The 16,188-nt window shown below is 37.8% G+C and overlaps 1 protein-coding gene across 1 annotated transcript in view; it reads left to right on the forward strand.

The window, feature by feature from the left end:
• Positions 1 to 14,713, forward strand: part of SLC12A3 (solute carrier family 12 member 3) — a 48,448-nt gene extending 33,735 nt beyond the window's left edge. The window contains exons 23-26 of the mRNA XM_051979891.1: positions 421 to 507; positions 3,767 to 3,902; positions 5,072 to 5,139; positions 11,093 to 14,713. Of these exons, the coding sequence (XP_051835851.1) occupies positions 421 to 507; positions 3,767 to 3,902; positions 5,072 to 5,139; positions 11,093 to 11,234 (433 nt within the window). The 3' untranslated portion in view covers positions 11,235 to 14,713. The remainder of the gene's footprint in view (positions 1 to 420; positions 508 to 3,766; positions 3,903 to 5,071; positions 5,140 to 11,092) is intronic.
• Positions 14,714 to 16,188: the final 1,475 nt, after the last annotated feature.

Genomic DNA, 16,188 nt, shown 5'->3' on the forward strand with positions numbered 1-16,188 from the left:
CCCCACGTCACAAACTTCTGGCTCTGTACTCATTGTTTGCTTATCTTGAAACCCAAGTGTGTTTCTATTAGAGGAACACTGGAGAAATTCTTGTTTGTTTGTTTTGTGTCCTCTTTTCATATTTTTGAAAATGCCAGGTGCCACAGCCTCAACTGTGAAATGAAAACATAAGGAGATGGAGAGGGTGTGATTTGTTCTTAAAATCACATCAGAAGAGATGCAAGAGGTTTAGAATCAGACCTGCATTAACTCCTGTTAGCTGTGACCCTGAGCAAATCATCATCTCTCTTTATGTAAAAGAAATTTTTGTAAAGTTTAAAGCACCATAGAAATGAGAGTTATTTTTATTACTTGATGAGTGAATGGGGGAAAAATAACAATAACACCAAATCTACAAATCTATCTTCACCTGCCTTACAGGATTATTTCACTGCTGAGCAAGTTCCGTCTAGGATTTCATGAAGTTCATGTTCTTCCTGACATCAATCAGAAGCCTCGACCAGAACAGTAATGTTCTATATTTTGGAGCTTTGGGGCACAGGGAGATGGTAGACATGGGTAGGAGCAACAAGCCCATTTTAAAGATGGTCTCAAATGAGATTCCACTGTGTGTGTGTGTGTGTGTGTGTGTGTATACATCAATGGAAGGATGATAGATCTTCCCTCAATTGTGAGATTCAACTTCTTAGGTTCTTGGACAAGTTACAAAGCGCAGATAAAGGTTTAATCTAGGGAAAAATGATTTAAGAGAACTGTCCAAAAGAGGAATGGGCTCTCCTCAAGTGGAATTCCTTTCTCTGGAGATCTTCAAGCTAAGGTGACTTGACCATCTGTTAGATGTGTGATACACTGGGTTCTTTTTCAGGTTCTTACTGGATTCTAACTCGAAAATTTGTGATTCTCTAAAAGAAGGGAAGGGAAAGCAAGCATCTGAAGCTGTTTAAAAGCCACCATTGTAAAATGGTGGCAGGGATAGTGGTGGGAGTGTGTGTGTGTGGTGGTGGGGGGGGTTCTTTGTGGTTTCCTCTGTCTTTCTGAACATTACTGCTTCAGCCTTTCTCCAAGGCACATCTGGAGGTAAGATCTGGCTAAAGTCTAAGTATTTATTAAGTGGCTTGGATTAGTGAAAAGAGCACTAGATTTAGTATCAGAAGACCTAAGTTTGACTCTTGTCTTTTCTACATACCATCTTGATCAAATCTTTCTTTCCCTCTCTAAACCTTGGGTAAGACATTTAAAGATCTTTTATAAAAGGAGGACATCAACCAGATGATCTTTAAATGTCTTTTCCTTGTCCAAATCCAATGATCTCAATATATGCCACACAGCTGAGTTTTTCCCCTTTAGAAACCTTTCTTTCAATTTAAGCAAGCATTTATTAAATATCTACCATATGCCAAGGCTCTGTGTTAAGGGAAGTACAGACAAAAGTAAAATACTTTCCTGCCCTCAAGCAGGGTGCAGTTCTAATGGGGGAAACAATAGAAACAAAATATATTTTTAAATTTTAAAATGAGCTCAGAGTAATTTGAGTAGTGACATTACAAACTGGGGAGGAGAAGGAAAACAGGGAATGCTTCATATAGAAGGTAGCATTTGTACTGAGTTTTGGAGGAAACTGGGTTTTTCAAAGACAGAATTTACTCATAAAGAAGCAGTTTAAGCTGTGGGATGTTTCAAACTCCAAGACTCAGTCAATCCCTCAGCTTCCTACTAGCATTGTCTTTGAGGGGCTAATTCTGTCCAAAGAAATGAATGGTTTCCTAGGCTCACAAATTCCTAAGCTTTCTCTAGCCTTGGAACTGCTTCTTGTTATGAGATGCTCTTAGTTTAGAAATAGGAGGGCTCTATCCCTAATTTTCAGGATAATATGCTTATGCTTATTCTTTACTTTCCAAGCACAGTGCTTAGAAGTTGGAAAAAGAAGGAGTTCCTTTTCCCAGGAGGAATGAGGATTAATTGGTCAAAGACCATCCTCTCCATAACATGACAAGTGTACTCCTATACGAAGCTAATATGAAATCAATCAGCAAGCATGTATTAAAGTACCAACTATGTGCCAAGTACTATGTTAGTTGCTGGGAATTTTTAACTTAAATTTTAATTTAATAGACAGTCCTTGCTCTCAATTAACTTACATGTTTTTGGGGAAGAAACATGTATTTATATAAGCACATAACAAAGTAAATGTAAGGCAGGTTGGATGTAGTCATCCATGCCCATAATCTCTTCAGCTGGGGAAGCTGAGGCTGGTGGATCACTAAAGGCTTAAGGGGTCCTCAAACTTTTTTAAATAGGGGGCCAGTTCACTGTCCTTCAGACTATTGGAGGGCCGGACTATAGTAAAAACAAAAACTTTGTTTTGCGGGCCTTTAAAAAAAAGAAACTTCATAGCCCTGGGTGAGGGGGATGATCGTCGTCAGCTGCCGCATCTGGCCTGGGGCGTAGTTTGAGGACCCCTGATTTAAGCTAACCACCTAGTTGCCTAAGGAGGAGAGAACTAACCCTGAGTAGAAATGGAACCTGTCAAAATTTCCATGCTGATCAGCAGTGGGATTGAGCCTATCATTGGCTGCTGGACTTCCAGCATGAGCTGAAAGTTAGGAGACCCATGGAGAAGCTGACATTATGGAAAGGTCAGAGCTATACAGAAGATCTGAAAGGAATTATTATTTATTTGAAACTTTTTACTGGCATTCTACCTACACCCCCCTACCTGCTCCACCTCTGGCCAGGCATTTAAAATAAAACCCAGTTTAGAAACACTTTGATTCAAATCATTTTTTAGAAATGTGCCTACTGTATAAAGCAATATCTTCATGTACCCCAACCTTTTACTCCCTAGTCTTATGTGTCCCTACCACCCTCAAACACTGACCTGAGAGAATGAAGAAGGGAGAAGGGTGGGTCAAAGAAGGGAGGTAATCCCAGTCTATTACAAAAAGCTCCAGAACTGGCATAGAAAATCTGGGCTCAAGTCCCAACTGGCCCATAGAAGCTGTGTAACTTGAACAACTCAATTCACTTCTGCAAAATGAGAATAATAATACTCTCTTATCACAGATTAGGGAGATCAAATGAGACAATAAATATAAAACACCTTGTAGATCTCATGCCAGCTGTTATCATTCAGAAAAGAAAAGAAAAGAGAAGAGTGGAAGGAATGCTTCAAGATCTGTTGGGTTGGATAAATGTGGAAGGATGGGATTGAGTCTTAAAAGAGGTTGTTAGATGGCACAGTGAATGGAGTGCTGCCCTAAATCAGGAAGTATCTCTTCATGAGCCCATTTGGGGTTTTCTTGGTAGAGATACTGGAGTGATTTGCCATTTCCTTCTCCAAATTATTTTACAAGTGAAGAAACTGAGGCAGAGTTAAATAACTTGCCCAGGAACACGCAGTAAGTGCCTGAGGCCAAATTTGAACTCAGGAAATCTCATCTTCCTGACCTCCAAGCCCAGCATTCTTTTCCACTACACCATCTAGCTGCCCTAGGATTGCAAGGTCCTGGGCAAGCTACTTAATTTCTGTCTGCCTCAGTTTCTTCAACTGTAAAATGAGAATAATAATAACATTTACCTTGCAAGTTTGCTGTCAGATTCTGATGAAATTGTAAATTGCTTGGCATATTGTAAGTATCATAGAAATATTCATTCTTTTTGCCTTTCTTTTCCTTCTGCACATCATACCCCCCCCCTTCATCTCTATCCTTCTACTACCTGGTGTACAGTGAAGGCAGAATTTCTCACATTCTTTCCTCTTCCTCAGCACCAAGCGGTTTGAGGACATGATCGCCCCATTTCGGCTGAATGATGGCTTCAAGGATGAGGCTACTGTTAATGAGATGCGACGTGATTGTCCCTGGAAGATCTCAGATGAGGAAATTAATAAAAACAAAATGAAGGTACAGTTGGCAAGGGCATTTCTGAGTTGATGCCATTGAAGGAGAGAAGAAAGGGCAACTGGGAAATTGGGATCCTTCCCACCTTCCTGTTTTCAGGGCATCTGGAGCAAATTAGCTGGCCTAGTTTTAGTATAAATCAAACCATGCTCCCAGTTTTGTTGCTGGCCTTCATTTGACCCTTACAGCTCTCCTTTCTATCTCTTATTCTCCAGGGTGAGTGATAAGATAGGGTGGAATCAAATTGAATTGAATCTTATAGGTGAATAAGATGTAAGATATCATCTAAATCAATCTCTCCTTTTACAGTGCTTTCTTAGCCCAGGAAAGAGAAAGTTAACTCCAAAGGAAGTTAGCAGCATAACTGGAACAAGGATTTGGGATTCCTGGGTCCAGATCCAATGCTCCCCCCTCCCTGGCCCTTTACCATGCTTCTCTACTTTTTAGAGGTTCCACTAAGATGATGGCTAACCTTCACGCACACGCACACACACCTCGACTCCCTACAAATCTTCCCTCTAATCAGTTTACCAACAACATTTATTGATTACTTTTGGTGTGCAGAGACCTTTCTGAAGTATTGGGGGAAGAGGGAGATAAAAGAAATATAAAAAAAAAATTCAGTCACTGACAAAACTAATAATCCAGTTGAGGGACACAGGAACCCTACTCAAAATTTTTAATTGTTTAAGTATACATGCAAAACAACAGCAAAAAAAAGTATAAATTAATAGACTTCACCAATTATATCAATGTTGAGTAAGAGTTGATTGGTGTCAATCACGGAAGGCTTCCTGAAGGAGGTAAGTTTGGGGATTAAATTCCAAATTTTCCTGAAATTTCTCTACCTCTGTAGGAGACCAGAGAATGCATATTCATTTAGACCGGGAGTTTTTAACAGTTTTTGTTAAAATTTCTATCTTTGGAATACCAAATTTTGACAAATTTCTATTTAGAATGCTTTTAAAAAAATACATAAAACACTATAAATTATTTTAATAAAATTTTCATAAAAAATAAAACATAAACTAAAAAACCTAATTCTATTGAAATATAGATTTAAAAAATTAATGGACCCTAGGTGAAGAACCTGTAACTTAAATTAAGACAAACACCCCTAGATGGGTTGCTGTCCACTCTATGGGTGCTGATGAGTTTTATTCTCCCCTCAGTCACTTCGGCAGGTGAGGCTGAATGAGGTTCTGTTGGACTACTCCAGAGATGCTGCTCTCATAGTCATGTAAGTCAAATCTGACCAGATTGAGGAGCTTCTTCCAAGGTAGGGAGGAAAAGCTTATCTCTCTGGCTCAGAGGTATAAAGGACCATGATCAGTTGGTGATTCTAATATGTTGATGAAAAGGTTATCTATTCCAGCTCTCATCACAGAGCACTACAGCTGGATTTGCTGACTCATAAGCCCCTCTGCAGGCTGCAGAATCACTGAATCTAGTCTTTTTACTTCATTTCTGTCTTTTCTCTTTTCACATTAAATTGGCTTCAGAACTGGAATCTGAGGTTCCCTATGCTTTCTAGCAATACAGCCTACTCAGGAAGAGGTACACTTTGCTGAATCATCTCTCCTGTCACTTTTGTCTTGTCTCATATTATCTGTAAGTAAGGGAATTGTATCCAGCTCAGTTGTTCTAATCTAAACCTCTTCAGTTCACTCCATCTCACTCATATTAAACACCCATTCTGTCCAAAGCACTACACTTGTATTGAGAGAGTGGCAAAGATGAATAAGACATGAAATTTCCCTTCCCTCAAGGAGCTTCCAGTCTAGTAGGAGAGACATTACAAATATACATAATTCAAAGCAGAATGAGATTAGTAAATGTACAAGAACTTAAGGCACAAAGCATGATGAGAGTTTGGTGGTGGGATACATCACTTTTAGAGGGGCCTGAGGGAAAGATGAGAGTTGTATGAGTGAAAAGATCTACCAGGACCAGAAACTGCCAGCTTAAATCCTCTGGGAAGATTGCCAAACAGGTGTCTCTTCTGTATTTTTTCCCTTGAGCTAAGGCCTGGAAAGAGTCATCAAGCAACACATGACCTATATGTCTCAACTTCCGAGTCATTTCTCCTTGATTCTGGGAAGGGTGGCATGAATAATTAGGCAGGTGTTCATACCCTGTCCAAGGCCCCATTGTTCAGGAAGCTGGCCTTGATCGGGTTCTGCCATTTACTATCTATGACCTTAGAAAAGTTATGTAAACTCTCTGGGCTTCTGTTTCTTCATCTGTAAAACTGGATGTATGTGGAACTGATAATCTGCAAAGTCTCTTCTAACTCTAAAACTTATGACTTTATGACATTTTTCTCTTAGGAGTTCCCTTAGGAAATAATATTGGTAAGTATTTACTGGGCTCAGAATGAGGGGCAACCCTCTTTGGAGGGGGTTAAGGGAATGGGACAGAAGCCTTTATAAGGCAATGCAGGGGCATCTTGGAGCACAGGATTATAGAAGGAAGGGAACACCCTATCTGTGGCTCCTGTGATTGAAGTCAGTAACAGGCTCTTGGTATCTTAGATCTTAGATTCATCCTAATTCAATATCCCTATTCAACATCTCCTTAGAAATCAGAGTCAGTGAATGCAAAGCACTTGCAAAACTTTAAGTGCTATCTACATGTCTAAAACTATTGTTATTGGTATACTTTTTATTATTATTACATTTGGGGAAAGAGTAGGGAGAGAAGATAGATTCTACATATCCCCTAGTTATTTTATAATATTGGTGGTGGTGGTGGTGGTGGTAAAAAAAAAAAAAAAAAAAAAAAAAAAAAAAAAAAAAGGAGGTAAATAAGAACACATAAAGCAGAATTTGAGATGTCACACATTTAAAGTGGAAGGAACCTTAGAGGCATCTAATCCAACCCAATACCTTCATTTAACAAAAGAAAAACTGGAGCATCTAGTTCCAACCTAATTTCTTCATTTCATAAATGAGAAAACTGAAAACTGTGCCTAAGGTCACATAGGTATCAAAAGTACTAGGCAACCAGTGCATAGAGTGGAACAATGCATAGAGTGATTAATTTAAAGTAGGAAAAAACTGAATTCAAAATATGTCTCAACTACTTCTTGCTAGGTGACCTCTGTGTGCTTCAGTTTCTTCATCTGTAAAATGGGGGTAATAATTGCATCTACCTCTCAAGATTATTGAGAGGATGAAATGAGATATTATAAGGTTCTTTGCAAACCTTAAACCTCTATAAATGATAACTATTATTATTATTATTATTATTACTACTACTACCAGTGCTCAGAGGAAATAGAGATAGATTGGGTTTGGTAGAAATATGAAGGCATGGTTGGAAGGGTTGAAGGTGAAGTCCTTTCTATAATGAAAAGATCCAGAAAACCTGGATTCAAATTCTGACTCTATCATTGACTGACTCTAGTCTTGAGCAAATGCATAAGGGGGCCTTAGTTTCATCATATATAAAATGAGGGAGTTGGACTGAATGTTATCTGAGATCCCTTTCAGTTTTAACTTCTGAACCCCATGGGAAACTAGGTATTTTCCCAATAGGCTAATTAACACTTCCTATATTTCTTCAGGCAAAATAAAGGGCAAAAATGAAGAAAGACATGAATACCTTGAGACTGTGTCTCCTAATCTCCCAGAATAGATTATGTCCTGCCTCCTTCCTAAAAATGACCTGAGATGAATGGTGCATTCGTAGGGACTGGTATAAAGATATCTTTAGTCTAATTTCTCCCGGGGGTACTCCATTTGGTAGAGTTTTGTGGGAGCTGTGCCTAAAGAAACAGGCAGAAGATTTGAGGTTTAGCTACAAGTCTCTAGCCAGTTCAGAGAACATGAATCAACCCAGAAGGAGTTTGGCCAGAAGTAGTAGATTGACTTGTAGGAGAGGGGAGGTAATTGGAAAGTATTGATTTCTCTTATGTGTAATATCCTGGATTCAAAATGAGATACAATTTTCTTTGCAGGAGGTTAGGGGAGTGGGGCAGAAATAATTGTAAGGCAATACAGAAGCAGAACATTGTCTAGAGGAGGGAAATAATAAATATCCTCTTGGGAAGAAAGCATTAGTTATTATGTACTAAGACAGCTATTCAGGTAGGTGTACAAAATTATAGCCTGATGTATTTTGCTTTTATTTAAGCTTATTTGCCCCCAAAACTTGAGTCACCTACTCAAGCCAAGAGGTATAAATCTTTATTCCAAAGGCCAATACTCCAGTTGGGAGCTCCAATCCAAGGATCTAACTTGGAAACCCAAACAGTCATTCACAATGACTGCCTGAGCAGTGTCTGAAAGCTTGTAAAACAAGTTACTCTTAGGAGTACACAACTACCCATAGCAGTGGGCCCTGGAAGTCATAAAGGACAGTGGATTCACATTCTGTAGGACTATCTTTTTAGCCATCAAATAGCAATGATTATAGAATCCTCTAGCAAGAAGCTCCATGAGTTTGCTGCTCCTAAGTAGGCCTGTACAAAACTGTTTTTAATATTTTCTTTAAAATCTCTAGGGAGGAAAATTCCAGTTTCCCCTCATGACTCTGGGTCATTTCCCAGAAGGAATCTAATTTAGCAAAGTCCAGTGACACAGTTAAATTGATCAACTGATTGATAAATCAACAAGCATTTATTAAGTGCTTATTGTGCATTATACTAAGCCCTGAGGTACAAAGACAAAAGTAAAATAGTCCCTGGCCTCAAAAAAGTTATATCTTAATGAAGGACATATTTATAAATAAGTACATTCGGGATATATTGAAATAGATTCAAAATGATTTGGGGAGAGAATACTAGCTGCAGTGTGGATATAGAAATTTTTCAATAGAAGATGATGCTTGAGCTGAGTAGTGAAGAATACTTGTTATTTGGGACTTTCATCATACTTTATGATTCCAAAATAAATTCTGATAAGTAGTTCATATTTAGTAAGAAAGATGATTTTCACTGCCTCCATTTTACAGGTAAGAAAACTGAGACAGAGAAGGCCTTGGCCATACAGTAGGGAGTCTTGATTCTCAGTTTAAAAAATCTACTTCCCTAAAATTTAGAAATAGCCACAAGGAACTTTTTTCACATGACCCCAATAGAGACTTTGGAGGTAAGGAATTGTCCCTGAAGTAATATTTAAAGATCCCATGTGCCAAATTATTTTTTGCCAAGAGTGACTGACTATATAAGCAAGAAATTCCTGTCATTGGATCAGAAGAGGGAGTAAAGAAGGAGGGGCAGGAAAGGAAGGGCATTTGATTCTAAGGATCAAGTAACCTGGCTTTATCCTGAGCAGTAACATAAAGATTCCCTGACTGACATGTAGATTGGATCTTGGGATTTCCAGATTATAGATTTAGAACTGAAAGATGCCTCAATGGTACATAGAATAACCCCTTATGGAAGTTCCCTCTTTTGACAAAGGTGATTTAAACCAGTTACCTGGGATAGAAGGAGGAGGGGGTTTATCAAATTAATCAGAAATTCTCTACTCACCTCTGCTACACAGTTGAAGAAATGGAGGCCCAAAGGCTTACTTGGCACATAGGGAAGAATTAAGTGCTCATTATTTGATTGATTAATACTCAAGGTTGTAAGGTGGCAGAGTCCAAATTTCAACCTATCTCCTCTGTCCTCCAAATGAATTCATATCTATATGCCTCACAAGCAAATGAAAGAAAACAATTTGGAAATTTGACATATGATTAGAGAAGATAGTCTCCTCTTTCCCACCTCATTTGCTAATAATTTAGAAATACAATGGTTCCAAATAAGTTTAGAAGGTCTAAGTTCAATATATTGCCAAATGCTACCTTAGAGTATGTAAAATCCCAGTGTGCATATTCTTCAATTATGTATGACTACCCAAAATTTCTGGAAGGGCTGAAGACTGTGTTGTGATTCATGGTCATGGTCAGTACCAAAGTGATTTCATCTTCCTTTCTGCACAATACCAGACCCCAGCATGCACTGGAAAGTGGATTGGGTTTGATCTGAAGACCTGGGTTCAAAATTCAATTTCATAGCTTCAGTGTTTTGGGGTAAAATCAGTAACTCTTACTCAATCTCATTTTCCTTATTAATAAAATAATAGAGTTTGAAATCCCTTCCAGCTTTGACCTCTAAAAGCCTCAATTTCCACATTGGTAATGTGAAGGAGTTCGATTAGGTGACCTCTGAGATCCCTTCTGGTGATTCTTCACCCTATTGTTGTACTCTTGTCACAGGAGATGTGACTGCAGAGGATAAGGTTTGACTCCAAAGGAAGAATCTTTAGCAAGTGCAGTGGTATTTGGTTAAGGGAAGATTTAAGAGCAGTAGGCCTTAAATAGCCAAAATATCCTGGCCTACTCAAATTATACTAGGTAGGTGGCCCCTGATTTCTTCCTACATTTTAGATCATTTCTATTCATAGAGCAATGCTCACATTTTCCCAAGAGCTTAAATGATAGATAACTTTATTTTTTCTGAACAATTCAACTAGGGCCATGGTGCTGTTATGATATCACTACATAAAAAAAGCTTAAACATTTGACTAAATATTCTATATTGAAGTTAAAGGAAAAAAAGACTGTTAAAATGATAGAAATTCTAAAACTCTGCCAGCTAATATATCCCTGGCAATTTTCAAATGGTCATCCAGCGGAATTACAGGCAAACACAAAAGAACCAGCAGGGTTTTCTCTCTGAAGCTAACTTCAGCCTAATGTTTGCAAGGTACCATATGATTTGAATGTGGGGCATTGCTAAAGAGACAATAGACTCACTTCTTATGTTCAAGGGCCTTATATTTAATGGAGATGGGATGGGGTGGAGAATGGGGGGGGGTGGAAATGGGAAACAGGACAAGCTATATAAGAACCACAGAACTTAAATATATACCCCGATTATCACAGCTCTTCTGAGCTACATATGCAGGTGCCTGGAAAAGGATACTGAAATAATCTCAGTGACTCATAGTTAGGATCTGTCTAGAAAGGCTTTGTGAAGAGGTAAGTTTTAAGCAAGTCCTTGAAGAAGTAGGAAAGCCATGAAGAGGAGAGAGGGAAAATATTTCCAGAGAGTGGGAAATGATGTATGAGAAGTCAAATAAACTCTATGGAGGGGATAATAAACCCAACTGCCAGGCTGAAAGACAAAGTAAGAAGCTGAGTATAAATGGGAAAAAGTCAATTAGTAATTTCTTTTTTATTATTCTTCTGTCTTACAGAACCTTGCCAATAGGAAGGAAGGGGAAATGCCCAAGTTCCTTGTACATGGCTTGGCTGGAGACACTCTCTCAGGATCTGAGACCTCCTATCATCCTGACTAGAGGAAATCAAGAAAATGTTCTGACATTTTACTGCCAATAAGACCAGGATGGAACTTCAACTCTTGCTACAACTGTCTTTGTATGAGAACTGGCTGGTCCTCTTTCTCAGGCACTGAGGATTTATGTTCATACAGCAGTTTAAGCAGAGACCAATGACACCATAATAAGCAGATTTCCAAGCACTGACTCAACTTTATTTCCCTTAGCCAATGTGTATCTTAGATCTTATCTTAGAGCAATGCTTCTTAACCTTTTTTGGGCCAGAGACATCTTTCACCCGAATGAGCTATGGATTTAAACATAAAATATATAGGATTACAAAATAAGCAAATTATATTGAGATGTAGTCATCAAAATATTAAAGTCTAAGTTCACAAATACTACATCAAGATTCTCTGCTATATGGTCTTCATGGATTAGGAAACTATTAGAAGATACCAAATAAGAGGGGTAGGTGTGGTGTGGTATGTGAAAATATCTTGATCCACACTTTCTTTTTGAGGTTTTCTCTTGGTCATCATTATAGCTATTTTAAATTTATAACTTGTTTTCGGTGCAGAGATCCTGAGTCAAAGTCCCATGTGTGTTTGCTGGTATTTTTTTTTAAAGTACTTTTCAATTTAGTACTTCTGCTGTGGAATCAGGAAAAGATCATCAGGACCACTCCCCATTATCCAAAAACTCTTAGAAGTTGGTGTTGTGGCAATAATGGTGGTCGTAATGTTAAGAGAACTTGGGTTCAAATCCCAATCTATCACTTACTACTTGAATGGATTTGCAGTCATTTAACCTCTCTTGGATTCAGTCTCTACACCTGTGAGAGGAGCCCAACTAAGTAACCTTTAAGATGCCTTTCAGTTCTAAATCAATATCCTGAACAATTCTCTAATATTTCTCTAATGATCTTTCATCCAATGGATTCTCACTTGGTTTTGTTCTGATATTGACTTATTTTGGGATAACATCCCAGTTCAGTATGATGGCTTAATCATCGCCCAAAAAAAGAGGGAAGCTGCCTATGAAACCTTGGTGGTAATCAAGAAATAAAAAGAAAAGAAACAGAGTAATGGAGGAGACAAAGGAAAGGTAGCCTGAAAATCATGTGATAAAATATGTAAGAACTAATAGAAGGAAAAATTGAGATGTGTGACAAAATTGGAAGATGTGAGAGATCTGGGATAGGTTTATGGTATCTATATTGCAGAGGTGACAAAGTAGAAAAGAAGAGAGGAGGAATAAAAGAAAAGAAAGTGACAAACATAAGCGCAGTGATGAGAGACCAAAGTTGACCCCAAAGAAGACTAGGTAAAGGGGCAAAGAATTACCACCAAATCCAAAAGAATAAGAAAAGGAATCAACACAGTGGTGAGAAGAGGGTAAATTATAGGAATCAGAAGAAGAAAAGAGTTTAGAAAGATGAAAAGATGCAGACAGAGCAAAGGCAATTGAATATGGCTCAAAGAAGGCCAATAGAAACAGTATAGTTACTTTCAAGCACATATTCACATATATATCATATGTGTAATCATAAGTATAAGTATGATACAAGACATGGGATATGAAGCATATGGTTGAAAAAGGCTTGAATTAGAAGCCAGACTAGCTGGCATTTACCAATGGTCTGCCCTTAAATAGCAGTATGATATCAAGCAAGACATTTTCCTTCTCTGGCCTTCAGTTTCCTCTTCTAAAAAGTAAGAGGTTTAAGCTAGGTATTCTCTCAGAGTCTTTCAGTTTTAAGATTTCATGATTCTAGGCAGCTAGGTGGCCCAATGGATAGAGCATCAGCCCTGAAGTCAGGAGGATCTGAGTTCAAATTTGACATTTCACATTTCCTACCTGTATGACCCTGGGCAAGTCACTTAACCCTAACTGCCTCAGCAAAAAAATAAAAATAAATTTAAAAATTCATGATTCTATGATCTAATCAAATAATAAAGGGGGCAGCATGGAACAGGGCTTAGAGTCAGGAATACTGGGCACATACTAGATATCATGGCTAAATCATTCAATGCCTCAATGTCCAACATTCATCTCAAAGAAATCAGTTCTCAAACTTTCAGGTCTTAGGACTTCTTTACACACTTTAAAATTATTAAGGACTCCCAGAGAGCTTTTGTTTATGTGGGCTATGTCTATTGATAATTTACTTTATTACAAATTAAAATACTTTAGCGTTAATAATAAAAATAGTTTCAACTTCAATGATTTTCTGCACCATAAAGTTGCCAATTTATATCAGTGGAGGAAGAAATTATCACACTGGGATTCCCTTACTCTAGAAAAGTCCAGATGTTAATCCTGCTCCTAAAAGATATGATATAATGAGACTGAATTGATGAGTTGACCATATCAGTCAATTAGTTGCCATCCAGATAACATAAAAAAGGAAGTAGAGTGATATGATTGAGGTCAAGTATGAGTCTAAGTACCAAATCCCTTCCAGCTTTAGATTATGATCCTCTAATCTTTTTCCTTCTTACCTGCTCAGTGACAGAATAAGAAATTTATACAGGCAGAGAATGGTGTATAAATTGCATAACTATTATACCCTGTCACTTTCTCTGTGAAGACACAGTTCCTACTTAGCTGTGCAAATCTCCCCTTCTGAGTTGAAGACCTGAATTATATTAGATCCTGCTATTGACTCTTACTGCATAGGTCAACATTGTTTGGATATGTAGATCCTGTTATAAAATCCTAGAGAGACAAAGGCAAGAATCTCCAAATCTGGAGGCATAGAAAGGTTTGAAGCTGTTCAGAGGAAGAATGAGGAAACTATAGAACCATTTGAATATTTCACTTGTGAAACTGGATTTGAATCACCACTCTGCCACTTATATCTGTGTGATCTTGGACATAATAACTTCCCTAGTTTCAGCTTCCTCATGGGTAAAATTAGGGCATTGCCCTTAGAATTTCCTTGCAGTTCTAAATTTATAATATATATGTATGTATTGTATATTATATATATATGTACACATATATATTTATAATCCTATAATCTTAATAGGAGGTGATTTTATTGGTTGATGATATCTCCTGTGAATAGGCATGGAAAATGTACATAGCCATCACTGTATAATTGAGGATAGGAGTTCTCATTTAGTTCATTTCCTTAAGGTAGACGTAAAGAGAGTGAGCAGAGAGACTACCCCTTTAGAACAGGCAGGGTTTTCTTTTAAGGTCTGTGGACAGAAACCAGGCCATTAGCAAATGCATTAATTCAAATGCTGAGTGGATTTAACAGCATGCAAGTAAAACCTTGATTTCAGGATGAAAAACACATAAACATTTTATTTTTTTCAACCATTTGAATTTTTTAAAAAAGTAATCATCACCTTCATTGAATTTATAGTGAGATGAATAGTCAGGCTGATGCAAGGGAGACCCGGATGTAGAAGTAGAGGAGAGGTTCAAATCCCACCTCTGAAGTGTAATTGAATTGTCTGACCTTGGGCAAATCACTCTGTATTCCAATTTCCCAAATTGTAAAAATAAAGGGGTTTTTCTAGAAAACTTCTTCTGGTTTTAAATCATTAAGAAAAACATTTTCATTGATTTTCTTTTATGCCAGTAAGACTTTCATTAACTTAATTGCTTCATAACTCACTGTTTTCCAACTTTATAGAAGTGATTTTAAAAATTAACTTTGTTATTTAAACCCTGAATAGTTTTTTTGCTTTTTGTATTTGGGTCGTTGCCATGTGTCAATCAGCCTGTTTGTGTACATAGTTTCTATGCAGTTGCTTCCTATCTTCATAGGTCTGACCCATTACCACTTGTTCCTTATGACCTAGTGTTTTTCAAGAGTTACTAGGGGGAGACTTCAGTCTTTTCTGCACAAAAATTTGCTAATGATTTCTGTCTTCTGATCCCCCTTACTTAAAATGGGCTTATTCTTGTATATTTCTATCCTAAGTTCTAATGAGTATTTCTATGGGTTTGACTGTAAATCATGCTAGTTATGGCTCTCAGAAACTAAGTTAGTGGAGATAATTAGGTGTATTTTGCTTCCAGCCCCTCCAAACTGGCTTCAGTTTTTTTATATGACAAATTTATTTGACAAATGTTTATCTGACAAATGATTGCTTTAACCAAGGTCAAGCAGTCTCTAACAGAAAAGCTTACAACTTCAAGCTTAACAACTGACATTATAAAAACAAAAAAAAATTTTTTTAACTGATTATTGATTGAAAGTTTTGTTTTTTTTTTTAAAAATTAATTAAATTTTTAAAATTAATTCTTTTGAATCAAAAAGACTTTCTATTATGGGTTCTATTCATTCTCACTCCTCTAAACTCTGTCACCTGATTATAACCTGTTTTCTCACTCTTATACCCTAAATCTTGCTCCAGGACGTAGAATTCAGCTTTGGTTCCTTTCCAAAACTGATTTCAACTTTGCAAATCCAGCCCTTGTCCGGTTTCCTCTAAGATGGGCAGATTTTCTGCTTCAATGAGTTCTAAATCTTGGAGAAAAAACAGAGAGGACCTTATTGAGAGAGCCTGGAAGGGCTCTGTTTGCTCTGAAAGAAGGAATGGGGCTAGCCTAATTCATTTGAGATGTGGATGCCTTCCCACCTGCAAAGAGAAGTTCGGGAAATAAGGCAGACTCAGGCCAGTCTGGGCTGAAAAGTGCTTCAGAAAAAACACCTCTCATGGAAACACTGAAGTAAGGGCCAAAACAAAACTAAACCAAAAAGGCTCATTCAGTGCTAAGTATGGGTAAAGACAACAGAAAAATTCCGCCAACTTCTGGAGTATAAGCAAGAGTAGTAGTTCAGGGAAAGCCAGCCACCAGATGCAGTCATCTGTAATTTGCCAATGTGGACAGAAATTCCATACTCTGATTGAAAGCATGAATATAGTTTAAAGAGCCCATTTTGCTGAAGAGAAACCCACACCCTGCACAGCTGCTAAAAATACCTTATGGGCTCTAGCTACAGTAGCCAGACATCTATTGAAGGGCAGGGTGGAAAAATGGAGGGCAAT

This window comes from Antechinus flavipes, chromosome 2, assembly GCF_016432865.1.
Source record: "Antechinus flavipes isolate AdamAnt ecotype Samford, QLD, Australia chromosome 2, AdamAnt_v2, whole genome shotgun sequence".
Classification (NCBI taxonomy): Eukaryota; Metazoa; Chordata; class Mammalia; order Dasyuromorphia; family Dasyuridae; genus Antechinus; species Antechinus flavipes.